The sequence below is a fragment of the Dermacentor variabilis genome, chromosome 11 (genome assembly GCF_050947875.1).
Source record: "Dermacentor variabilis isolate Ectoservices chromosome 11, ASM5094787v1, whole genome shotgun sequence".
Lineage (NCBI taxonomy): Eukaryota > Metazoa > Arthropoda > Arachnida > Ixodida > Ixodidae > Dermacentor > Dermacentor variabilis.
Genome location: NC_134578.1, coordinates 41,299,819 through 41,325,817, shown reverse-complemented (window position 1 = coordinate 41,325,817; position 25,999 = coordinate 41,299,819). Strand labels below are relative to the sequence as shown.

Sequence of the window (25,999 nt, the reverse complement as noted above, 5' to 3'; positions counted from 1 at the left end):
ATCTAGGTACGCTAATTCCTGCGGAGAAAGCGCGATCGAAGGCTAACACTACGTGCCCTTTCGCTCAATGTGGGATGCTTCCAAGAGTAATCTGGCGGACGTATAAGTATGCTTTAAAGAAACTGTTTTTTCCTTGAGCCTAGGCTTACACTTCCATCGCTGGCAATGGGCAGAGACATGCGCATAATCATTCTTGTGCAAGGACAGTTCATGCTCTCTAAGACTCATTTATGCACTGGCTAATTTGCCCTGTGTACACTCGCCCACTCTTGAGCGGGAAGGGGTATACGACATTGGTAGTGCAGCCTACATACTTGTTAACGTGTTTCGCTTTGCACATTACGCTAGGATTACGTTCTGCTCCACTTTCTCACCTTTCGACCGCCGGAAAAATAGCACTCAATTTTCCAGGAACCGAAAACACAACCTGCACCCCATAACGACCTGCAACTTTCTTTGGGCATGAGATAAGCGATTTGCATAAGGTACAACTACCACTTTCTTCTTCCTGCTATTTCCTTCAGCTTCCTTCATCGTCGGTTTTTTTTCACCATTTAATCAATTTCTCAGAGCTTGCCGTTCATAAGCTATGCGGTACTCAACTTCCTCCAGCCTGACTACCTGTCGTGCAATGGAATCGCTCATTGCATGCCTACATGTTTTTACCAGGACAGCGTGAACTACGGAGATACAAATTGCATGTTTTGCTACTTTAGAATAACCTGAGGTGATGTTCAACCGGGGCTTGGCAGAACGGGGGAAGTATTCCCAACAGACATGATCGTCTAGAAAACGAAGTCTAAGGTCAAGATTTTGTAGTTCACCCTCTTTTGCTTGCTGCGAGATGGACCTCAAACCCTGACCAAGCTCACTAAAATACCCATTATTTCGTCCACCTTGCTGGTAGAGTCGACTCTCTCAATTACAACAAAAAAGTCGACAAATCATCTGAACGTATTGATGGCTATCCCAGAAATACGCCGGCTTAATGCCACGTCTACCTGTGCCAGAAAATGCTACTCAGGACTGGAGCCACTCTAGATCCGATGCAGATACCAGCCTTTTGCATAAAGAGTGAGTCATTCCATCCAATCATTGTAGACCTCGGGTAACATGACGAAAGTCCAATGAAGATTTCAACAGTAACACTAAATTTTTGGACAAACCGCATTTCATCACTCTGTTCCGTAATGCATGCCTTGACACTACACATCAATTGGTTGTAAGGCAAACAATAGAAAAGATCCTCTACGTCTGCTTTAATAGCGGTACACCTTCCTGGATTATTTGACGAAAGGTATTCGACAACGTTCTGAGAATTCGGGATAACCAGAGGATCGGCCAGTTTCAGCGAGGCAAAGTGGAGTTGTAAAAATGTAGAAATTTCGCTTTGCCAAACGTTCCTTTCAGTTACGACGACCCGGAAGCGCATCTCGGGTTTGTGGGTCTTCACGGAGAAGAATACCTTTAACTGTCCTCTTTTGTTTTCAGAACACGCTTGTGAAGGCTTTTTAGGCTTAAAGCATCAAGAAGCGCTACTGCCTTTTTCTTCCCTTTGGCTATATTATCTTTCACTTCTTTAAAGTTCTTACCAATAGCCCAATTTGCCTTTTTCTGTTAAATCCCTTCAGGTAACACAACAAAAGTACCTTCCTTGTCCGAAACAGCAACCCTTAACCCATTGTTCTCTAAATAGTCCACAGTTTGATCCAACCGGTGGGCTTTATCGCCTATATAGTGCTAGTCCTGGCGCGCACATCAATGCACTCCGACACACACCTTGGCTGAACGCTTTCATCAGCCAAAAGAAGATGAACTACAATGAACCAAAATACCCTACTCCTACTCGTCATGGCATCGTGAGCACGCCAGAGTCGTCGTAAAGGCTTTCATAACATAATCGTCATACCATTTGCCTCATACACTCGCCGAGATTGAATTTTCGACATACCGTTTTCATGTCATCGTTGTCATACATTCCTTGTCTTACCATCGTCGTGATGCTGTCACAGTTGTATCGTGATCGTCCTTTTAAATTCGATAACTGACAATGGCTAATCAGTTGTCGTCATACCATTTTTGACATGCCGTCGTCCCAAGATTTCGTTTTACCACCGTCATCACTGCAGGACGTCATTCCTTCTTCGGGATTCTGCTGCGATCATGTTCTTGACATGCAACTGTGATTAAACCGCGGATGTCTTGCAATCGTCGTCATTGCATCGTCGTTAGAGAGTCGATACCATGCATCTCTTGTGATGTCGTTGTCGTCACATCATCGTGACCGCGCCATGTCATCATTCCAGCATCGTCATTAGTTTGTCCCTCATACCGTCGTCATGCATCGTTACCATCTCGCTCCCGTTTTCCTCATGTCGCTGTCACGCTGTCCTCCTTATACCATTGTAATCATTTATGAATCATCTCATGCTCGTCATACCATTGCCACGCATCGACTTTTTCATTCCAGTGATATCAATCTTTCTTTGTCATTGCGCTCTCCTAACTGCATCGGCGTCATACAGCCGTCGTCGCGACGCCATGCCAACGGGTGACTTTGGTAAGCGATTGTGAAGATACCGGAGTATGAAGGACATAGCAGAAGCAACGGATGTTTCAACAGGACAACTCGTGTTGTTATATTCTCCTGAACTCTAAGGTACGATGTGTCGATATATAGTAAGCTAATCACATTACCGTGTAAAGTGATTATGACACGAGTTCTGCCGTAATTTTTACGATATAATCCATTTGTGGCAAGCGCGCATTCTGATCCCCACCGCTGCTATAAGGCTTTGTAAAAAAAGCGCTCCCGACTTTTGTGGCGTTCCTGTATCACAACCCAATTTCCAGTGAAGCTGTTTCTCTCGAACAGCTTTAATAGGAATTTGATTGGCGGTAATTTATTAATAAATTGTAAAACGGTGCCCCGTTTATATGTGGCCATTTATAAATCTTACCCGCATATAATACTTTCGAACAGTTGCTGGAAATTTTTCGAGAGCAGCAAATATTCCATACACGTTGTACTTATCCAGAACATCGTCCATGTTAACTCGTTCGCACCTTTATCACTAAATTCGTTTCGGTTATATTCATAGTTGTCAGTTGTCACTGAGTTCTAACTTGATGTCTTTTAAGATTTTTCAAGGAGTCTGGGTTGGAGCGCGCAGAAGGACCGTTATTCGCATTGTTTTATCCGCAAAGGCATGAGCACTTGAAGGAGTAACCCCTTCAAAGGCTGTAATTAGCTTTGACCGAGAAAATATGAACTCCTATTTATGACAAAGGGAAACCCCAAGTTAAATGCAAGAAATATTAAGGCGTAACCGAAAGCGGAGCAAATGTGTACCTTTTCTCCAGGGGGAGGCATAAGGAAGCACCCAATCTCCGAAAAGCAAGACTTGATTCTCTCTCGCAACTCCTTCTTCTCCTCTGCCTGCCCCTCCTTAATCGCCAGGCGGCTTTCCAGTAGCTTGCGTCCACCTTCAGCACCGTACTTGTACTCACGTTCACCCCTCCAGTCTCGCACCAGAAATAGAAGCTTTTGAAAGGTCTTTCCTGACTCCTGCATACGGGGAGTGTTCTCAGTTTTTAGCCTTCTTAGCCGCGCTCGACCAATAAATACCTTTCGCGCCAGCCTGCCGTACTCAGCAAAGAACTGCAGGTGCTGTAGATCATCCTCCTTGATGTTGTTCATTAGGTTGTAAACCTGAACGGAGCTCGTTAAAATGCTGAGGGAAAATATTGTAGTGTTGTCTTTTACCGTTGACTCGCAATCAAAGATTCCTTGAGTGTCCATTAACAAAACCGCCACCTTTTCACCGTCGGATTTGGTCATCTGAAAAAATAATTCAATGTATATGCAGCCACTATGAGCACTATATAAGTGCCTTACCAGAAATACTTCCTTCCAGAGCAAGATGCCCGTGGTATGACGGTCACCACCAGGTTTCCATTCAAAGCCCTCAAACGGGTATGTCATGTCCCTTAGCCAGTTGGATTGGCCATTGTTCCTCAGGTATTGCAAGAAGAAGTTGAGCAAAAAGGATTTGCCCTGTCGGTACGCACCTGCGACCGAAACGACGACGACTGACAGATCTTTCACGTTGTCAGCCAAGAGAATGGCTTCCAACTCGTTGACGTTCAGCTTAAAGTTGTTGTCTTCGACTTGTAAAAGTTGCACTTGTTTAGCACTCATCGTGGTAGTCGGGAAGCGTCACCTGCATTCAGCACGTGCTTGTTTGAAAACATCGAAATTCCACGCAATTATTCAAGTCTCCTGTTGGTCTTCAACGGTTTGCTCCGATTGAAATACATCACAATATACATGAGCTGTGTTCCTTCAAGGTAAGCATCTAAGCCAGCATTTTTTTGTACTCAAAACTGCAAAATCATAACATTAGTATTAACCTTCACGTATATAATAACGGACCTAATATAACAGCAAAGTACGTGTTCCAAAAACGAGTTCTCAGTCAAATATCAGCCAAATTCTTCACCTATGCTAATGAACACGAGCCAACTCATGCAATTTCGGCGCTCCTAAGGCACCACGAGATAGCGTTCATAGGCCATCCATTATGAGAGTTTCCTTATGGGCTTGTCGTCTAGGCTAATATATTTCCACTGACAAAACTGCTCTGGCTGTACATTATGATGGCTGTGAATAAGTTGTCGGCAGGTCGCCGCTAAGGCAGGATTCTGCGGGGCATGCGCTTGCTTAGCCACATTACGCAGTGCGCCAGTACTGCCTGGGTGATTGTGCATCGTAGTAAACCTGGGCAGCCACAATAGGGGCTTGTAGCATGTCTTCATGTCGTCTGCTGCATTTTTGAAGTGAGCTGACGGAGTTGGTCACGTTGTGCACTGGGCTGCGTGTGCTGAAACCACCGTCTGTTCGCATTTAGCATGCAAGCCCAAGGTTGGCTTACCGCTTAAGAAATAGAATTAATTAGGCAAGTGTTACACGTTTGCAAAACGTTAAGGCGAAAGCCTGTTTGACACTTGGCATAATGTTTGTCTCGATTACGATACGTTTGTGAAGAATTGTGGCAACTATCCATCTGATGGAGATGAAGCTTGTTGTTGCCTATCCGACTAATCACCGCACCTACTGGTAGTGGGCCAGTGCCGTCATTGCCTTCTCAAAGGGAGGGACAGTGTGGCAGCGTTGGCGTGATGAGCGGCATCGGAGCCTGCGATCGAAGAAGGCGATGATGAACGTGCGAGCAGTGGCATGAGCGCGAGGGTCCGTATGGGAATGCTGGCATGATGGGGGGCGTCGGAACAAGCAGGGGAAGAAGAAGACGACGACGAACGCGCGAGCACTGGCACGAGCATGTCTTTGTGACCACGTGACTTGTCAATAAGGCACGCATTAGGCACACCCTTAGCAAGCCAGAACTGTGGAGCAGCCGTGACTTCAGCAAAGCGCGTTAGTCTCGCACCCGGGAGGCCTCGCGATGTATTCTCTAGGAGTCCGCCTAGTATACTGTCCATTTCGGCCGCTACCGATTGGCTAGGGCTGCTCTTCTCCTCGTCGTTCGTACAGCTGCATCCTATCAGCTGCGGCCGAACTGGACAGTCCATTAGGTGGACTCTTGCAGAATCCTCCCCCCCCCCCCTGGATTCGTTCCCATCCAGACCAATATGTACCAAATGTTCCTTTCAAAGGCTCTAATTTACTTTACTTAAATGAACCTGTTTAGGACATGTAACGTAAGTCCTGGCATTGTCGCGTCGGCCATTTTTTTCGTCACTGCGCAGTTTGGCCAAAGACGCTACCGACATAGCCACTTAATTCTCTCTCCTTAAATGTTACCTCATCGTAACGAAGAATTGGCGGGCACGCATGTGGCGACACAAAGCCACGCTTCTCTAACCGTCACTGAACGTGCTCAAGTTTGCTTGATTGCATCGCTGCACTGGCGCCACGAGGTAGGCAACTACGCCATCGCATGTCCTTTTATATTCTATGGGCGAATGTCTATCCGACAAAACGAAGCCTTATGGCTGCACCTCTACCGACCAGTGACCCCACAAAAAACCTTGAAATACAACCTCGTAACAAGAGGAGCCAGGCAAAGGTTTCTGAGGAAAGTTTAATAAACTTAATAGTTTCGTAGAACTCTGGAATTCATTTAATGGATGGCGAAACGTGCGCTGTACCGTCGGTTGACTACCAAAAACAAATCGACTTAGCGAAGCTTGGCGGGGCACTAAATGAACGCCTAGCAAGCAAGTGACTGTTGTTGATACATCTTTTTTTGTTTTGCTTATGCTCAGCCGTAGTATTGTTGCACTACTAAACCACAGACATGACAAAGGAGACACGAAAACAAGAAAACCGAGTGCAAAGCGCTTCGTTTCTGTGAAAGTGGGACCATTCGCTTTGCCGCATCAAAAGAGCCAAAGCCAGAATTTCTCGTCAAATTGGATCTAAACTGTGTGAACTACAGTTGTAGAAGTCCAAGTTGCTTGTTTTATTGCTGCCAATGAGCCAAGAAAAACTAATTTTCCATGAAACGCTTCCGTTTTCTTCACTTTCTATTGCTTTCACTGGCTCTGAACAAAAACAACTACTCGTAAGGTACACCTAAAAAAAAAAGATGCTGTGCATTTTTAGTAGATTTGGGAGCCTCAGCTAGAAGCTGAGTTTTGTGGCTCCAGCGTTTTGTTTGATGAAATCTTGGGGACGCATTTCAAAGCATTCAGTCAGAAAATGAGAAGGAATATTTTATTGGCCTTCACGTGAAAAACAACAAAATCGGATGTTCCTGGCTCTTGCGCCATTGCTGAGAATCGTACAATGATTATCGTTTATCAACATTGCAAACGCGGCACTCCGGCGGTGTCGTTATTGCGTGGTTCGTAAGAAGGCAACCAGCTATTTATTTTGATATGAACGCCCTCAAAATTTATCTCGATACTGTACAAAATTGATAGAGGCTTTAGCACATGCCAAAAAAAGTGAAGGTGGAAGCCTGCGCGCTCAAGACACTCCATTAAATCACACGACATTATCATTGGATTGCTTTGTTACTTCTTATTACTTCTTTTCTCCCACTAATGGTCGTGGGTTCGAGTGTCTTAATTGACGTTACATTAATTACGTGCGTCCTCATTACCTGCGTCCTAATTAACATTAGAAGTCGTGGGTTCGACTCCCACCGAAGGTCGAGGGTGTGACTCCCGTTACGATTGACCTCTAGCATTGTTATACCCTGCATCCCTTCTCGACGATGAATGCTTCACCGGCAAGCGTGCAGCTATAAGAGGCCCTTAACGCTGCATCGTCGCTTTGTCAGGACCAGGGAGCTGGCTATTACATCAGTGTAACCATAGCTGACGGGCGAGACGAGCACCCCCCTGCACGAGGCTGTACCTGACATAGACGGCGACACGCCAACAAAGGCGCTCACGTAGAGACGATTACAGCCGCCATTATTCGTAGAAACAAGAACTAACTGTGGATCCCGCTCAGTCGGAGCCTGACCCTGACAAACAGACCATTAAGAATCGTCCACTAATGTATTAAAGAGGCCAACGTCGAGGACTTCCGCGGGAGCGACTTCGACATCAAGTTCCCAGCTTGGCACGTCGTTGCCTCGTATGCGGGGGCGAACGTGCAAAATTGGAGGCGGAGCCCGGTGGGACGATGCTGCGTCATGTGAGGCATTTTGCAAACGGTTCAAAGATTGTGCTTAGCCGAGAAGAAGAGCAGTGAATTTCCCCGACGAGAGAAAGGGGAAAGAGAAGTTCATAAAATGCACTTCTTCAGGGTGTTGTGGTGAAGCTAGATAGGACTACTCCACCAGTGCGTACGTGCATGCACATCGCTCCGGCGAGTGTTGCATGAACAGCGTGCCCTTCGACGCCACTGACGTGCCGAACTGACGTGCATGGTTCGTACGTGTATAAGGACTTACTATTCACACCATCTCCAAGCTTGCTTTTTCGTGTTCGCTGACTAAGGAGCCTGCCAGCAGCAGCCACAGGCACCCGAGCGCTGAGTGTGGTGTACGCGCACCGCGTGTAGATTGTGTGCGTGTGCCTGGTTTTCAAGCTGGACGCGTGCGTGTCGTGCCCTATGCGAGTTAACCGTTCTTGTTCAACTCTGCGTGAACGTGCTGAGTGCGTGTTTCGTGTGCCGTGAGAGGTGTATGCTACGACAGCCGCACGCTTTTGTGAGCGCCGCATGTGTGTATCCATCACCGAGGCCACCAAGACGCGGACTCCACTCATCAGTTCACTTGTTTTCCTCCTGACTTTCTTGAACAATTTGCCAGACACCAGGTGCGCACGTGGCCTGTCCCGTGGATACGTTTGTAGCACCAGCTGGTCCGAGCTCCAAGACTCACTGGAGGTCGGCCAGCGCCTCACTTACCCTCCCACTGCCCTTCAACATTTCAACACTGTGGGAGATCGAGCACACGCAGGCAAAGGTAGCCAGCATTGTTTACAAGTGCTTAGCGAAGGAGGCAGCGGCCTCAGCCAATCTTCCCCCTCCCTCCACCCTTCATATTCTCCTGCCATGCTACCAAATCTGTCTAAGCCTTCCGCGCCCGCGGCGTCTCGACTTTCGAGCTCGCCGTTCCTATCTGAATTCAGCGCCGCCCGTGCTGGCGTAACATGCTGTGCGCACACTTCCGAGAAAGCAACTGGTCAGAGCACAGACCCTTGCTCTATTAACTTCCGCGAGGACTCTGGTAATTCCTGCGATGAAAGCATGGACACCACAAGTACTGCCAAACGTGCGCGCGACAACTAAGGCAGCGACGAAGCACAGCGCAACATGCCACCACCGTGTGTCACATCAGAGAAGCAAGGTGCCAACGACGAGAACACGGATACTGCGACTCCCTCGGGAGCTGACACTACCGCGGAACCTGGTGTGTCCGGTGCTTCTACAAAAAAAGATTTACGGTGCTCCTAAAGCCAACCAGACGCCCCCTCCATTTGGAGCCCCCGAAGTTAATGCAGCTTCGCCCACGCCTGCTGGGGTGGAACCTACTAAACAGCTGCAAGCAATGCTCCTGCTCTTTCGCACCCGGCACCCTTCGTATCAGCAGCTGAGAATGACTTTGCGGTCATCCAAAGGTGCAAGCGACCTCGCCGGAAGCGCGCGGCGTTCCCAAAGTATGGAACACCTCCACCACCGAAGCCCACATCGCAGCCAGTTGCAGGCACGCTGCTATTCCGGCCAGCGGAGAAGCGGGGTCGTTTATTAACTCGGGACATCGCTCGTGACGCCTCGCCATTGCACAGGCCTCATCTGCCATACCCAGCTGCTTGCTGTAAGCGTCAACACCAAATTGAACATTGTTGTGGCAGATACGGACACTAAGGAGCCGCAACAGGAGCTGCTCTCCATGGACTCCACCTGCGGAGAAGGTATTGAAGGGCGCCTACCAGTGGACTGAAGCCAGTCCACGGGCTACGTCTACGGCATCGACGGAGAGTACACAGACAAGCAGCTGCTCGCTGCCATCACCGCACCTGTCCGGGTGCTTTCAGTGGCAAGTAATGGCAACACACTAACTGCTGCCTTCGCAGCAAGCAAACCTCCGTGTGACCTGGAGACGCGGTTCGACCCGAGCACCCTTGGCTCTGTACGAACTGCTGAAGACTGGGCCATGTCCCTGCTGCCCATGAGTAGCCTCATGCTGCCTTCCGGAACATCGGACTTTTACTCTCTCCCACAAATACAATGGCCCTGCTCATCTATCTGTTAGCTGCCGCTCGCGTCACTGTCGGAAAGCTGGTGCTGGGAGGCACAGCCACCCCATGCGTGGAGGAGGTCACACATTTGGCGCTCCATGTATGTGGATTCTCGCTTCCAAGTCTGCATTCATCAAGGCTCGTAGAGTAAGAAGAATTGTCAGCCGGCTATTTCTGCGAGGAAATGGCTGGACATATGTCTCTCCCATGCTGACGCCTCCTCCGTGCTCTTTTAAGCGTTAGCAATGGCGAACCTAACGTCGACAGCAAGAAACTACTTGCTCTGGAACATAAGACAGCCATAAGAAAATTCCTAGGACTTCCACGCCATTCACCGGTGGCTGCAACACGGGGGGAGGCCCTCGCATCTCGTCGCTAATGCTGCGGCAGTGGCTGCGCCACACAGACCACCTGCACCACATTCCTGATGGCGATGCCCTGGTGCCCAGACTACGGAGCCTTCCTTCTTCACGGATGGGCAGCATCTGCGCATTGTACGACGAGCTAGTAGGCCACTACCACCCCCACCCCACCAACAACTACTGGAGGTCCATCCCCAGTTGGAGGCGAAGAAGAAGAGGTCCCCACCAGGCGAACTGTCGCAGGCTACGCTGTTAAAGCTGCACAAACTATGTGGATACCTTCTGATCTTCACAGATGGGTCTGTCCTTCCATCCAGTTAGTCGGCGGCCACGCCCTTCATAGTACCAGCCACTAGAACGACCATACATTGCCGCCTCCCATTTGCTGGGAGTTCCACAGCGGTAGAGCTGGCTGGCCTCCACCTGGCAGCTTACTTCCTTGAGGAGCACCCACCGGAGGTTCCCGTGGCCATTTTTTCAGACTGTCGCCTGGTTCTTCAAGGACTACTCAAAATCAATTGAGCTGGATTCACCATCGCCCTGCTTCTAGCTAAGTTCTCTGCTATCCAGAGGAGTGGCATCCACCTCTCGCTCCACTGGCTGCTCTTACACGTAGGGATAGCCGGAAATGAAAATGCGGATGTTAGGGCCAAATGAGCCCACTATGCTCCCGTTGCTGTAACCACTGCCGAAGGCGCATTCGATTATACACGACACCGGCTGTTGAAACTGCGTTTCGACTGGATGCGAGGCCATACAGCTTATTATTATTACTATAAAGTATTCCACAGTATATAATTCTGTAGGCTCACTTTCGAAACATCTACTGATCTGAGCATATATCGCAGTAATGGCTCATGCAAATAATTCACGGAGCTCGAAAATCCTAATGCTGACTCTGGCACGTCTAATATGGTTTCCCGTGTGAGACTTTAATTTTCGCGGCACGAAGTAAAAGATTCAGGATGGTAGACGTTGGTCCTGAACAGTATATTCGCGATGAGCCGAAATCATATTTTGTGCTCTGCCATCCATCTTGACGGTCATTTTTGCATACTGTTATGTTAGCTCGTGATATTTACCGATTAGCAAAAAAAAAAACCAATCGGTTCAGTTAGTTTGTGGGCCGGCAATAATAAGGATTCAACCAGCTGACGTGATTCATTGCGATTTTGGAGGAGCACTGTTCAATTGCTGTGAGGCGTGCTATGGGATAGTTTACCTTCTAGAGGTATTCTAGAATAACGTTGAGCCCCCTGTAATGGACCAAGAAGATTTAGCAGTAACCGCGCTTACCTTACTTCTTCCTGGGTCTTATGAGTTCGCCATCGTTGAATAACAGATGCAGATGCCGGCCACCGTTGAAGATTGTTGACAGATCCTGCGAAGTCCGGGTGCGCAGTCCAGCAAGCCGTCGCGTATTCTGCAAGTGGAGTAATTGTCAGGAGCGTAGAACAGAAATATGGTGACGAGCGCGTGACGAGGTAGACGTACATTAAGGAGAAGGAATCTTAAGTAACTAGCGTTCGCGTGTTCCTTGTGCGATTATGCCTAGGTGAAGAAAGACACCATATTGTTGCAGCTCTTTTGTACGGAAGCAATGTGTGATGACCAAGGTACTTGGTATTGCACTACAAGAACAGAGCCACAGTGGTCGAAGGACAGAAAGAATAAATCAGCGTCAGCGCTGTGGTTGCTTGTTCGCGGTCGTGGGCCAGTGGGTAAGACTCCCAGCATGGCTGTGGGATGTGCATGGCTTCATGATTGCAAAAAAGAAAAACGTTTGTGTGGCACGTATCGAGCAACAGAAAGTTGTATAGGGACTTTTATAGGATTATCTTCAATTCTCAGTGAAACTCATGCTCTGAATATAATACTTGAGCAGTCGCCTAAATATACAAATTATTTATCTAAGTAGGCGAAGTCTAAAACATAGCCTGACTTCCTCCAAGCAACGGAAAAATCACCAACCTGGTTCTGTACGGCAACGTGGCACTTTAGTAGTTTTAAAATATGGCACAAGTTAAGTAGAACAACGGAGGAACGGAGGAAATCTAAAAGCAGTGAAGAAGAAACTAGGAATTGGCAAGAATCAGATTCATGCGTTAAGAGATAAAGCCGGCAATATCATTACTAATATGAATGAGAGAGTTCATGTGGCTGAGGAGTTCTATAGAGATTTAAACTGTACCAGTGGCACCTCGGGGGGACCGGAATCTTGGAAGAACGCTAACATAATCCTAATCCATAAGAAAGGGGACGCCAAAGACTTGAAAAATTATAGACCGATCAGCTTACTGTGCGTTGCCTACAAAGTATTTACTAAGGTAATCGCAAATATAATCAGGAACACCTTCAACTTCTATCAACCAAAGGACCAGGCAGGATTCCGTAAAGGCTACTCAACAATATCAATCAGGTGATAGAGAAATGTGCGGAATATAACCAAATATGTAGCTTTCATTGATTAGGAGAAAGCGTTCGATTCAGTCGAAACCTCTGCAGTCACGGAGGCATTACGGAATCAGGCTGAGGACTAGCCGTATGTAAAAACTACTGCAAGATATTTATAGCGGCTCAACATTCACATCGTGTTGACAGGAGGTATTCTGAGTCCTGGATTGCGAAGAATTGGGGATAAAAGTTGATTGAGAATAACTTAGTAACGTGCAATTCGGTGATGATATTGCCTTGCTTAGTAACTCAGGGGACCAATTGGAATGCATGCTCACTGATCTGGAGAGGCAAAGCAAAAGGGTGGGTCTAAAAATTGTTCTGCAGAAAACTAAAGTAATGTTCTACAGTCTCGGTAGAGAACAGCAGTTCAAGATAGGTATGGAGGCACTGGAAGTGGTACGTACATCTACTTAGGACAGGTAGTGACCGCGGATCCGGATCATGAGACTGAAATAATCAGTAGAATAAGAATGGGCTGGGGTGCGTTTGGCAGGCATCCTCACAGGTTGCCATTATCCCTGAAGAAGAAAGTGTATAACAGCTGTGTCTTACCAGAACGCACGTACGGGGGAGAAAGCTGGAGGCTTTCGAAAAGGGTTCTGCTTAATTTGAAGACGGAGATAGGAGAATGATGGAGATAGAAGATAGGACGATAGGAGAATGATGGGCTTAAAGTTAAGTGATAAGAAAAGAGCAGATTGGGTGAGGCATCGAACGCGAGTGAATGACATCTTAGTTGAAATCAAGAAAACGAAATGGGCATAGGCAGGACATGTAATGAGGACGGAAGATAACCGATGGTAATTAAGGCTTACGGACTGGATTCCAAGGGAAGGGAAGCGCAGCACGACCTGTCCACAATTCGTACATGACCGGGGTAGTTGGAGAAGTATGGGAGAGGCCTGCAGTAGCCCCAGGCGGATGAAGATGATGATGAAAAAATGAGGCAACATATGTTCAAAAAAGTATGAAGATCCAACACACTGCGGGAATAGATGTAAGCGGAGCTTTCCGTGTTGGATGCTCTGACGGCTGAATGACGGGTGATGTTGACGGCTAAAGCTTAATTTCTTCAACGTTTAAGACGAGGGTGCGAGTTGATCTTAAATGTGACCTTGCGTTCACCCCTGCTGTTTGCCTGCGAAGTAGAGAGAACTCACAGTGTGCTTGAGGCGTTGTTGTGCGCCATATGTTGTTGTGCCGTCTCATATGGCACATCCTACGGTGGCAGAAGTATTAAACTTGGATTATGAGGCTGTACGTGCCAAAATCACAATCGGATTATGAAGCGCGACACAGTGGCGGATTCCAGAATAATTTTGACACCGTGTTGTTCTTTAACGTATCCCAAAATCTAACTGCACCTACGTTTCCTATTTCACCCCTCTAAATGTGGCTGCCGCGATTGGGATGATATCCGCGACCACATTGATGCCATAGCCGCAAAGCTACCGTGGCGAGCACAAAAGTGTTGATTTGACGGTTGACCGCATCCGTAGTGCGCCTGGACCCTGCGGTGCACTTTAATTAATGCGGCTCTGCTTCTGCGATTTGTCCGCTTGATATATTTGCATGGTGTTTATTTTTTAGAAATAGCTGGAACGTACGGTAGCGTTCCTTGAACGTAAGTTTATCCAGTTGCCCCACAACCCCTGTCGTATAGTAGTAGAGTTTCCTTGCCTTCTCACGTCACCTCCCCACCTCCCTTGTATGGGAACTGCCTCTTCTCCTCCATCGTCTTCACAGTTCTACGTCCCCTCCGGACTCACACGTTAGTACAAGGGGAAGTGCTGCAGTTTCTGCAATGCATTCTGAGGGGAGCACCGGATCATTACAGCAGTAAAGAGGTTAATGTGGCGACGCCCAGGGAGCTCCAGAGGGCATTGTGCACATTCGATGCGGCGGGGTGAAAACGGGTTTCTCGCGCAGTCTTTCCTCTCTGACTCGCCGATTACATTTGTACACACGCTATGAAATCCTCCCCCCCCCCCAGGTGGTGTGTGCGACAGCAGCATGCAAAGCAGCCACAGCAGCAGCGGCAGTGGGAAAGTTGAAGGAAAAAAAAGGAAGACGGAAGCTTCGCTTTAGGAACTGTTCAGGCAGCACTATGCTGGTATAGACTTCGATAGTTGCTATTGGACTTTTAAAACAAATGAGCGCAACCAAGAGAGAACAGCAAGACTTACAAGTGGCACATTCACTAGATAGTGAACACTGACGTCACATCTATGACTACTACGTGAATACTGACCATCACTCCAGGAAGAACCAATCACGCAGCCACCTCAGTAAATGTTTGAGCGCTAACGTGAATAGAAAGGCCTCGGAAAGTTTTGCGTGGCAGCGACCCCTGCGCTATTTGAGACTGCTGACTGCTGAGCCATCCTGAACTGTTCCAAATGCCGACGAAGACTTCGTCTAACTGGCAAGCAAGAACATGCTCATCGTGAGAGGGACGGGGGTTGGCATAAAAGCAGTGCTCACGCCGAAAATCTACTATTAAGGCGTGCTTATTCCACCTCGAAAAGAAAGGTGGAATTTATTTGTGGGCTGGCGCTCCTACCCAGCCCGCGCATAACGTTTTAAGGTTCCGACGTTTCTTTTCAACGAGCGAAGCCGATGAATCATGGTGGTTGATGTTATTTGGAATCAGAAAAGGCGCTTCCAACTGAACGACGTCTTCCTTCTTGATGTTCCGTCTCGGCTGTCATTCACGCTTTGTTTGCATTCCGTTGTGAGACCTTGTGAAATCATCGCCCGCAACAGCCCGAGGTAAAATAAAATTGCTCATCTTCCTAAGCCTTTGAGCGCGACACTGCCTCTTGTGACTCAAGCTTCCTACGAGCGAGCTATGTGAGATGCTGGCATCCACGAGTCCCGGCGATAGAAACTTCCGATCTGGTGAGCTTTTCTCGGCTTTAATTGCACTGTTCGAACAGTTGTTCTAACATTATTTACTCTTGTGTTACCAAGAAATATTTAGTAAAATATTGTGGAAACTATCGCAATCATTCGCTGCTCTGATACCCGCCGCTCGTCCGGATTTTGGCCACCAGCAACATTCATTAGGTGTAATATCCCCTATTCAATAATCGGGTACGTCATCCCCAAAGTACCTATTTATACAGGTTCTAGAACTTACCCCGAACATGTTGCAAGCATCTCTGCGTTATTCCGTGCCGGCGCTGAAAGGCACTGGCAACCAATTTTTATGTATGGTCCCTGTTTGATAAGTGCAGCCGAAAGCTTAACGGTCAGAGTCTCAATCATAAAGCGGTAAGGCGAAAGACGCCATGGAAAATTTTACAGCCAAGCTAGTAAGTAGCCTTGTCGCGTTTTTGGTGTCAGTATCCGTGGGCAATAATATGGGCCAATCCTGGAGGTAGGGAAATACCGGGTCGACCTACGGCGGAGGTTAAGCAGGCGTCAAGCACTCAGCACTAAAGCGAAAACAGCATACATTCTTTAGAATCACGCACACGACATACAGAATCGCATTCGCTTCAATAAAGAACAAGCACAAAACAAGCATCCGAACCACATAATTGATTATAAGGCGTTCCTTAACAATGCGAAGCACGTAATGCTTGCTGCATACGTTTTCCGGTAAACGTAACTGTTGCGTAAGCTGGCTCGGCGATGGCATCTTGCGACATGTGGAGTAACGTTCCGGGCATTTCGTATATAAAATAACCAGCCTAACAACTGGTTTCATTGTGGTCGCAACAATGCTATGGGTAGGCAACGCATAGTTTGGACTGCCGAGCTCCAGCGGGAATACGAGGAGCGGCATAGAGAAACAGAAACGACAATACGGCGAGCGGCAGCGTGCTGTCAAAATTTCTCCAATTATTCCCGTTAGTCAAAGTTACCATTACCACCAGCACTGTAAAACAATAAAGCGTTGCATACCCCCCTCAGCAGTTTTAGAGGTGGTTTTCATCAGCTTCGCTGGACATCCGCTTTCACAGGGCCGGGATGGCCAGTCAAGTTTTTTAATACAATTTGTCGGTCTCCATTGAGCATGTAGGTTTTCACAGAAAATGTACTGATACTGAAATTGGGGATACACGAGCACGATGGCAGTTATGCGGCGGACGTGGTGGGAAGCAGGCGACAAAGGCCGCCGCAGCTGTAAAAAAGTATTATATCGTTTTTTTAAGCAGGATGTTCCTGCGATTCAACTTTTTGAAATGTTAACATATTTCTACAATGATAGCTGCGTACTTTAGTGGTTTTCATTCGTACTTCTTGATCATTCACAAGTCAAGGCTTCCCTTTAACATAACGATATGCTAGGTGATTTGGTGCACACTGATTGCTAATACACTATCGGCAACCCGTACTAACGAGGAGGAGATGGTTATTGACATGAAACGATGGTACAAACTGGCACGATAAAGCCAAGCCAAGTTTAGTTCTGGAAAGCGTAACCACGCTTCTACTCCTGATGCGAAGGGCAGCACCGCAGCCACGCATGCACTTTTGATTTTCGGAGCACGTATTGTAATGTAAAGGACAAATAAGGTAAACACGGCAATTTCAGTAAACAGAAAGTCATGATGCTTTGATAAAACGTTTGATATTTAGATTGTGCCTTTCCACAAGATTGCGCGTTGCTAATTTCGCAAACGTTCTAAGCAACTGCAAAGGTGCAACACAGGAAGCTTTTCCTGGCAATGAATGTGCACACGTGCGTTCAAAAGTGCACTAGTTTATCAAGTTCGCACTGAATGCCCGCTTTGACGATGCAGAGAATCGCTCAAGGCGAAACAGTCTTGTGGTTTACGGTCTTCCTGACACAGCAGCATCATAAACGTCGGCCGTGTCTGAAAAAAAAAATTATGTCTATGTTCAGACCAGCTGTACGTGCCACTTATACCTCAAGATATAGAGCGAGCGCATCGTGTTGGTCGCTCTTCTGCTAATCGCCCGCGCCCGCTAATTGTTAGGTTTAATCGTTATAAGAAAAAAGAAATGGTGCTCTCAAATGGGCGCAATGTTAAGGGCACTGATCTCAGCATGGGTGAGGATTTTTCCCCAGCAGTTAGGGACGCCCGCAGGCAACTTGTTTTCTTGGCGAAAGCCAAATATGTGACATTTTTTGCGCTTTAAAACTCTTTTCATTGGTTCTAAGCGCTACGTGTTCGATGACGCATCGCAAACAGTGAAAGAAATGTAGCAGTCCTTACATAATAAAAAAACAAGGCACTCCCCTCGAACGAAACCTTTAGAGCATGTTCTCCTTTCAATAATTTACACTAACGTACGAAGCTTCATTCCAAAACGAGAACACGTGTCTAAACTCGTGCTGTCGTCGAACAGCAACGTTCTTGTACTCACGAAAACGTGGCTTTGTAAAGAAGTCTATGACTCGGAAGCGTTGGCTGATTTGCCAAACTTCAGGGTCTTTCGAAAAGACCGTGCTAGAACTAGAGGAGGAGGTGTGCTTATTGCCATTAGTGAACAGTTATCGTGCTCTGCTATTAACATCACATCAGAATTAGAAATACTGTTTATGCTGTGCCACGGCGCCCCATAGTATATAATTTTAGGTGTATGTTACAGGTCCCCTCGCAATAGGGACGACTTCGCTCGTAATCTAAACAATGCACTAAAAGTGGTTTGCTCTCGCTATCCAAATGCCGACCTTCTTCTTTTTGGAGATTTGAACTTACCAGACATTGAGTGGCACAACACAGTGCCCTCTCTAGTAAGCCAAACCGAAGCGAGAGATTTTCTCGACGTTTGCCTCAACTTTAATCTGACACAACTTATATTAGAGCCAACGCGTGTCACCCAAGACACTGCAAACATATTATATTTATTACTGGCCAGCCGTCCAGACAGTTTGTCGTCCATCACCTTTCTTATAGACATTAGCGATCACAAAGTCATCCATGCTTCTTTTCGCTTTGCTCCAGCTCTGCAGCAGAAGGGGTAGAAAACTATACACTTATACGACAAAGGTAATTATGATCAATATGTGAACATTTACAGAATTTTCTACCTTCCTTCTAAGATGCGTTTCATAACTGCAGCATTCATGAAACTTGGCTGATATTCAAACAAAAAAATAAACAACTTAACAAACCAGTTCATACCCAAAATCACCTTTCGAATACATGAACAAGAACCATGGTTTAACAATTCGGTAAAAAGACTAGAAAATAAAAAGAAACGCATGTATCGTGCCGCAAAATGCAGGATGAACACGTGTGCATGGGAAAAATACTACGCTGCTGAGCGCGCATACCTATCAGCGATTCGCAAGGCGAATGATGCATTCTTTGGTGGTGACCTTCGGAAACTTTAATGACAAAAAATTCTGGCAGGTGATAAACCCCCAAGAAATACGCAGTGTAACACTTACGAATGAAGGAGTTGAAATGGTCAACGATGTAGAGTGGGGGAACCTTTTTAAAGCAGCATTTGTCGTTATTTTTACAGAAGAGCCTACCACGTCCCCTTTTTCTTCGCGTACTAATGCAAGAAGCGTTATGCCAATCATTGCATTTTCCCAGATGGTATCTCATCGTTAATTGACAATCTTACACTTACATCGTCAGCCGGCGTGGATAACATTAATTCGAAACTGTTAAAGAATACTAAACATGTCACCGTGGTGTTCCTGTGTTTGCTGTTCTCGCAGACACTTTCAACTGGTGCAATACCACATGACTGGAAGGTGGGGAGAGTTGTTCCTATCCACAAAGCAGGTGACAGGAATTCCCCGCTTAATTATCGCCCCATTTCATTAACGAGTGGGCCCTGAAAGCTCAAGGAACACGTCATGTACACAGAAATGAAGTTTGTTGACTCGAACAAATACTTTCATTATTCACAGCATGGGTTCCGAAAAGGATTTTCCTGCGAAACACAACTGACCATTTTCCTGATATTCACAACAATTTAGATTCTAACCTCCAAACAGACGCGATATTTCTAGATTTTGCAAAATCGTTCGACAAGGTACCACACGAACGTCCACTACTAAAACTTTCTCTTGCGAACCTTCACCCCGACATTTTGCGATGGATCGAAGCGTTCTTGAGAAACCGATTTCAATTCGTTACAGTTAATAACCGCGCATCTAACCACCTACGAGTGACTTACAGTGTACCACAAGGATCTGTTCTTGGACGCCTACTCTTCTTAATATACATCATTGACCTACCCCTGCACGTGTCTTGCAACGTTCGTTTGTTCGCAGACGACTGCGTCATTTATCGAACAATTACTAAATAACATAAAACATAATTGTGTAACTGGGAAACTCAAACATGTACATCTTTTGCAGTGTGTCCACATTTCATACAGCGGTTGGCCGACCTCGCCCCTTTGCAACAACACCATCCAAATTGCGCTCGCCTCCGCGCTTTCCAAGAGGCCGCGTTTCTAACAGAAAGCTCGCCGGTGTGCATAGCGTTCGCTGCCAGGGATTCTCTGTAAACATTACAGTTACATAAGCTGCAGTTGACGGGAAGAGTGAGAAGCAGTCGGGGATCTTTGAATGCTATAGAATTCCACTCTTAAATGCAAAACTTAAACATTTTCAAAATTTTTTCTTCACACTTCATATAAGGCAATTATATTGAAAGATAAGACGTCCTAAATAAAAATTCCGCTTTGAAGAGTTTATTGCATTGAGAATTTTTTTTCACAAGAGCAACAAATTTAACTTAACCTGGTCCAACGATTATCTCATGAAAGAATTTATGAGTTTTATACGTGTGTGAGTAGGGATATTGACGTTCGCGATTTGCGAAAGCTGTCTCCTAAATATTGCTTGTTTTTTCGCTCAGTAACGTTACCTTCTCGTGACCGTAGCTGAAAGAACTCTAAGAACGTCCGCTTTCGCATGTTCGCGTACCTCTTCAGCAGCAGTACTATTGTACTACAGGTTAGCAAGGATGATTTTTTGACAACGTAGCCTATCATGTCATTACAGAAGAAATCTTACCAGTCGTACTAGTGCGCTTACGGGCTTCCTATGCGGACTCTGTCTGTCTGGTGACACAACTGAGCTCTTTCGTTCACTACCTGTCCTAAGTATATGTACTCCCTTACCACTTCCAGTGCCTCGCTACCTATCGTAAACTGCTGTTCTCTACCGAGACAGTTATACATTATTTTAAATTTCTGCAGATTAATTTTTAGACCCTTCCTTCTGCTTTCCAGATCAGTGAGCATGCATTGCAATTGGTCCCCTGAGTTACTAAGCAAGGCAGTATCATCAGCGAATCGCAAGTTACTAAGCTATTCTCCATTAACTCTTATCCCCAATTCTTCCCCTAATCCAGGTCTCTGAATACCTCCCGTAAACACGTTGTGAATAGCATTGGAGAGATCGCATCTCTCTGCCTGACGCCTTTCTTTATTGGGATTTTGTTGCTTTCTTTATGGACGACTACGGTGGCTGTGGAGTCGCTATCTTTAAGTATTTTTACATACGGATCGTCTACAGCCTGATTCTGTAACGCCTCCATGATTGCTGAGGCTTCGACTGAATCAAACGCTTTCTCGTAATCAATGAAAGCTATACATGACGGTTGGATATATTCCGCACATTTCTCTATCACCTGATTTATAGTGTAAATATGGTCTATGGTTGAGTAGCCTTTACGGAATCTTGTCTCGCACTTTGGTTGACAGAAGTCTCAGGTGTTCCTGATTCTATTTGCGATTACCTTAGTAAATACTTTGACGAACAGTGTAAGGTGATAGGTCTATAATTTTTCAAGTCTTAGAGCCATATGGCTGATATTGCACCCCATGCTCTCGGACACGGCGTCGTTCGTTCGCACAACCGTTCAGACACCCGCCGTGGTTGCTGTGTGGCTATGCTGCTAGGCTGCTGACCACGAGGTCGCGGGATCGAATTTTGTCCACGGCGGCCGCATTTCAATGGGAGCAAAATGCGAAAACACCCGTGTACTTCGATTTAGGTGCACGTTAAAGAACCACAGGTGGTCGAAATTTCCGGCGTCCTCCACTACGGCGTGCCTCATAATCAGAAAGTGCTTTTGTCACGTAAAATTCCATAATTTAATTTAATATAACTGTTCAGACAACAGCAAAAGAGGCAGTCATAGATACGCTTTCGCATATCGCAGTTTAGCTCAGCAAATGGCGCATAGATTTTTATTTGGCGGATTCCTCTTTAGATAAGACAGCCATAATCATTGGCGGCCGATGTGGTTGAGTTGCAGAAGTGTTCTCATTGGTCAACTCTGCTCATCGCAAAATAGCATCCGCTGATTACGCGAGAAACGGAGAGCTGAAAAAATCGCTTACAGAGACAGACGGAATGGCAGTAGTCACACAGGCTTCAATGTTTAAACCTTGTGCCTGGGGCGGTTTGCAAGAACATTTAGTAACGAAAATGATAACGAATTTAAAAACGCCTTCTTAAATGTTCCATATGCAACGCCTAGTCCGCACTTAAACGCGTTCTTAATTTTGTTGTTATTTCCGTTAAACGGTCGTGTAAGCCACCGCTGAACTGGTCACCAGTTAAAACACCAAGCCAGCTCGTTTTTTCAAAGCCATCTTTCGCGCAAGAAGCTATGGGACCACAAGCCGACCACCGCAGTGTTTCTCGCTTGCCAAACCTTTTCATACGAAAGCAGTCCAAGAGATCCGGTATCTCTAAATGGTTTTCTGCAATCCCTCAAAAGCCTGTTGCAATTGCCTATGTTGAGTATGCCATGAAAGGGCTGCAAAGCGGGCTCTGATATGTGTCGTTCCAAAGGGAGCTGAGTGCTTTGTGAGTGCCGGCAATATATTGCCATGTGCCAATGTGGTCCTACAAGGGCATACAAACCGAAACCGCCATATACGGCTGGTCGAGGCGGCCACGAATTTGACCCCATACACCGTTCTAAGAAAAAGGACGCCGTTGCTATTGAGTCGCCAACTGAAATTTGCGTTGAGGGCACGGACGTATCCAACAAAAGCATTTAGTGTGCACCAAGCTTCCGAGCCAGCAGGCTTTCGTTACGAGAACTACTTCAAAAAAGCTGCGGCTTATTGAAACAGCACACATAAAAGTGTAGGGATGCTGTCGATTATGTTAGCGCAATTGCAGAAACATTCCTGTATACTTTGTAGCCTCAAGTTGGGCAGCAGTCTCTATTGAAGTAATGCACAGGGACGTCCTGCCAACTGCTCTCCGTTTTCTGATCTGAAGGCTGAAGAAAAAAATAAATAGCGTTAAGAGAAATCTTACAGACCATCAGTCTTTTTAATATATGTTTGAATACATTTATTTTGGTCCTAGCAAGTAGATAGCTTGTAGTAATCATGAAGCTTGTTGGTAGCCATCACATATACAAAAATGAAGGGCGTAGTTTATTCGCATTCACATGGCCCAAACTGCACTAAAATTCCGAGCTGCTAAGAATGTCATGATTAGAAAGTTTGAGATCGATTTAGAGAGGGAAAAGAACGCTCCATCGCATCTCCAAGACGTTTCGTTTCTTTGGATGGAATATGTTAACGTTAGTAGCGTGATGCGAAAGCTGGTCAAAATAGGAAGCAGTGGTTATAAACAAAGTTGTGGATTGGCTACCCATTTCACTCACACTCCATTTCGGAGAATGCAGTCCCCTCAAATTTCATGCCTTTAACCTCGTAAGGGTAAGAGTTGATCTAAGGTACCATTCCCAGTCCTGATCCCTTCGATTTTTCCGATTCCATTAAATGAAAGGCATTTATTATGAGTATCTATATTTTGGTTTCCTTGGCTAGCAATTAAATATGTATTTTGGAAATCATAGCAACGTTGGAAATAGTGTTACGTACTATTTTTAAGCATAAGAACAAAAATGCTTGTTGTGCTCTTAACCCTGCAGCGCGCTGTTGCTTGTGATATCCTAGCTGCGCTTGCTGAAATAGGTCGTTTCTCAGCATCTGTTATAAACAAAGTTTATGCCAATGTGCCGTGAGAACTTTAATATTAGCCCCTAAAAGAACCGTTGTTCGAACACCCGGATCGCAGAGCGTTTGCTTGTTCCGCGTAGAGCAAATTCACAATTTCTGAAATTTTCTAATTCATTTGAAACTACTTTCACTCGAATAAACAAACAAATTGTGATCTTGTATACATGTGGCTTTCTACAGCATTATGTCTATATTATTTTCACTTTGGTAGCTTACCTAATAGCGAGACGGGATGATTTGTTATACACGACTGGTTTTTTTCTTCACATTCAGTGGCACTGTAAAAGGCCATCGTATTCTGCAGCACACATCTTTCACCAGCTGTCACAGTGCATTATGAATGCCTGGCAATGTGTGAAAAAATTAGGCGCGCACAACTAATCACCGTGGCTTTGCGCATAGTGGCAATTGTTTGCGACGTCACTTTTGGTCTCAATTATTTTGTCCTGGGGTAAGCACATTTTTGCTAAATCGAAGTATTTTTGAGAACTATAACTATGTGTCTCTAACTGCACTTCACCATTGTGATGCAGAAGCGTTTCCTATATGGAGAAATTCAAAAGTGTACGATTTGTAGAATACCATGCTGCTTGCTTTGGAAATATACCGGTTATGTACCGTCACATGAACTCAAGATTTTGTGCACCAAGACCCTCTACCCATTCCTTAACAACTCTGCTCTGCGATCTCGGGCTTCTCTTTTATTCAACGGGCATGACGGGTGCCACCATTACTTTATCATTCCATACCAGGTATTCATGTGTAATGATTCAGGAGGGCCGTCGAATGCAAGGGCTGTTATTCATGTGTAAAATTACGTGGCCAAATTTCAGGTTGTCGGTATCGGCTAAGACATCTAATGCTGTTTTCAGATCAAAAAGCGGTTCAATGCTCAGAAAAAATGTAGGGTGAAGAAGTATGTTTCAGCGATATGCAGAAGAGAAATCCTCTTTCCTTTCTGCTTCTATCGCAGGGTATTGAATAAAAACATGGAGAACTGTGAGTTTATTGCTGCACTTACTACAAGTCGAAAGTTTCGCTCCCAGTCAAGAGGTAAGAGAGTGTGTCGTTATTGTGTCCTATTCTTTATCGACAACAAGTACTTCGTTGTAGCATGCTGTTTTCTCAGTTGTGCAGTTCCATAGTTTTAGTTTTTTCATGGGTAGTTTATTCAATACTTAGGTATTGCACTCTAATTGTCTATGCTTTATCAGCTTAAGACGTAGAAAACATTTTAGTTCTGTTGTAGGGATAGGGATATTTGCATCTGTTCGCTAAATGTTACTAACGCAGCGCTTTCGTCAGAAGCGTCATTGCCCTTATAACTTTGTGGGCAGGTAGGATCCCTTGGCTGCGCATGCATGCGAAGCATAACAAACTGCACAGTTCATTAAATATGGAGTTCATATGTTTTCGTGGACAAGACAGGGCTTTCACTATATTTATGAAATCAGTGAGTACAATAGTCGTAGCGAGACTTGTGAGCCTTATGTTTTGATCAGCCGAGAGTGTAGCGTATGCTTACGCTTTAAAGATATCTTTGTGTTGATTTAGTGCTCCAGACAAAAAAAAATGAGCGTCCGAGGGCTGCGTAAAAACCACCAGTAGGGGACTTGGAAGCACCTGTATAGTAATGTGACGAGGAACACTCCGGCAGTTCAAAAAAATGGGAGTGTATATGTGCCTCCGGCGCTCGCTTTGATATTTCTACGAAAGAGATGTCGCATTCAGTGGTCTGCAATTCCCACGGTGGGGTAGGCAAGCGGCAGCCATTAGCGGATTTTATAAAAATGGTAAGCCTGTATGTAGCGACAGCGCTTACAAGCAGAGGTGAAAGGGGGGCCTAATGGTTGGGCGGCTACGGCACATCCTGACAGTGGACATGTCATGAATAGTAAAATGACATGGACGCTGAATATAATTGAACCTTGAGTGCTTAGGAGAAGCATAAGTGGTCCTTTAGAGATGTGGCGAACATTCGTTGGTTTCAATGAAAAGGATTTCTACAGGACTAGTCCTGAAGGCAACTGTTGTAAGACGGATACCCATGGGACAAATGAAGCATAGCATGCTCTAATAAATAGGCGTAGTAAAGTTAGAGACTATGTCTCCCTAGTCAAGGCGTGACCGTTTCAGACTTTGTACAAGCTCAAGAGGCACCGTCTGCCACTTCCCGAAGATGTGCGTGACATGAGCTTCCGTAGATTTATTGTCCTAAGACACCTAAGACGCGAGTGTACTAGATGAAATGATTAGACCGATAGATGAGAATATGTTGTTTCCCACGCTGTAGAGTGTAGACACTTTGCCATTATGCAAGCATGAGCGTGTGGAGGAGAGGAACCCTTCTACTAAGCGCCCTTGGACATAACAGCGACAGTCTCCCCAAATGCTGTGGTGTGAATTAAAATTTCTGACATAAATATAGGCTTCGAGGAACTCATAGAAAAACCTGTGAAATTCGTTTTTTTATTGATGGCCTTTCGGGGGGTGGTGTATAGAGAGGTAATTGT

General features: G+C 45.9%; 1 protein-coding gene across 2 annotated transcripts in view; it reads right to left on the bottom strand.

Moving 5' to 3' along the window:
- Nucleotides 1-25,999, bottom strand: part of LOC142564724 (atlastin-2-like) — a 96,582-nt gene that overhangs the window by 36,824 nt on the left and 33,759 nt on the right. For both annotated transcript variants that reach the window (XM_075675861.1, XM_075675860.1), the window contains exons 2-5: nucleotides 11,382-11,508; nucleotides 3,899-4,223; nucleotides 3,629-3,841; nucleotides 3,353-3,568 (exon numbers count right to left, since the gene is read on the bottom strand). In XM_075675861.1, the coding sequence (XP_075531976.1) occupies nucleotides 3,353-3,568; nucleotides 3,629-3,841; nucleotides 3,899-4,201 (732 nt within the window). In that variant the 5' untranslated portion in view covers nucleotides 4,202-4,223; nucleotides 11,382-11,508. The remainder of the gene's footprint in view (nucleotides 1-3,352; nucleotides 3,569-3,628; nucleotides 3,842-3,898; nucleotides 4,224-11,381; nucleotides 11,509-25,999) is intronic.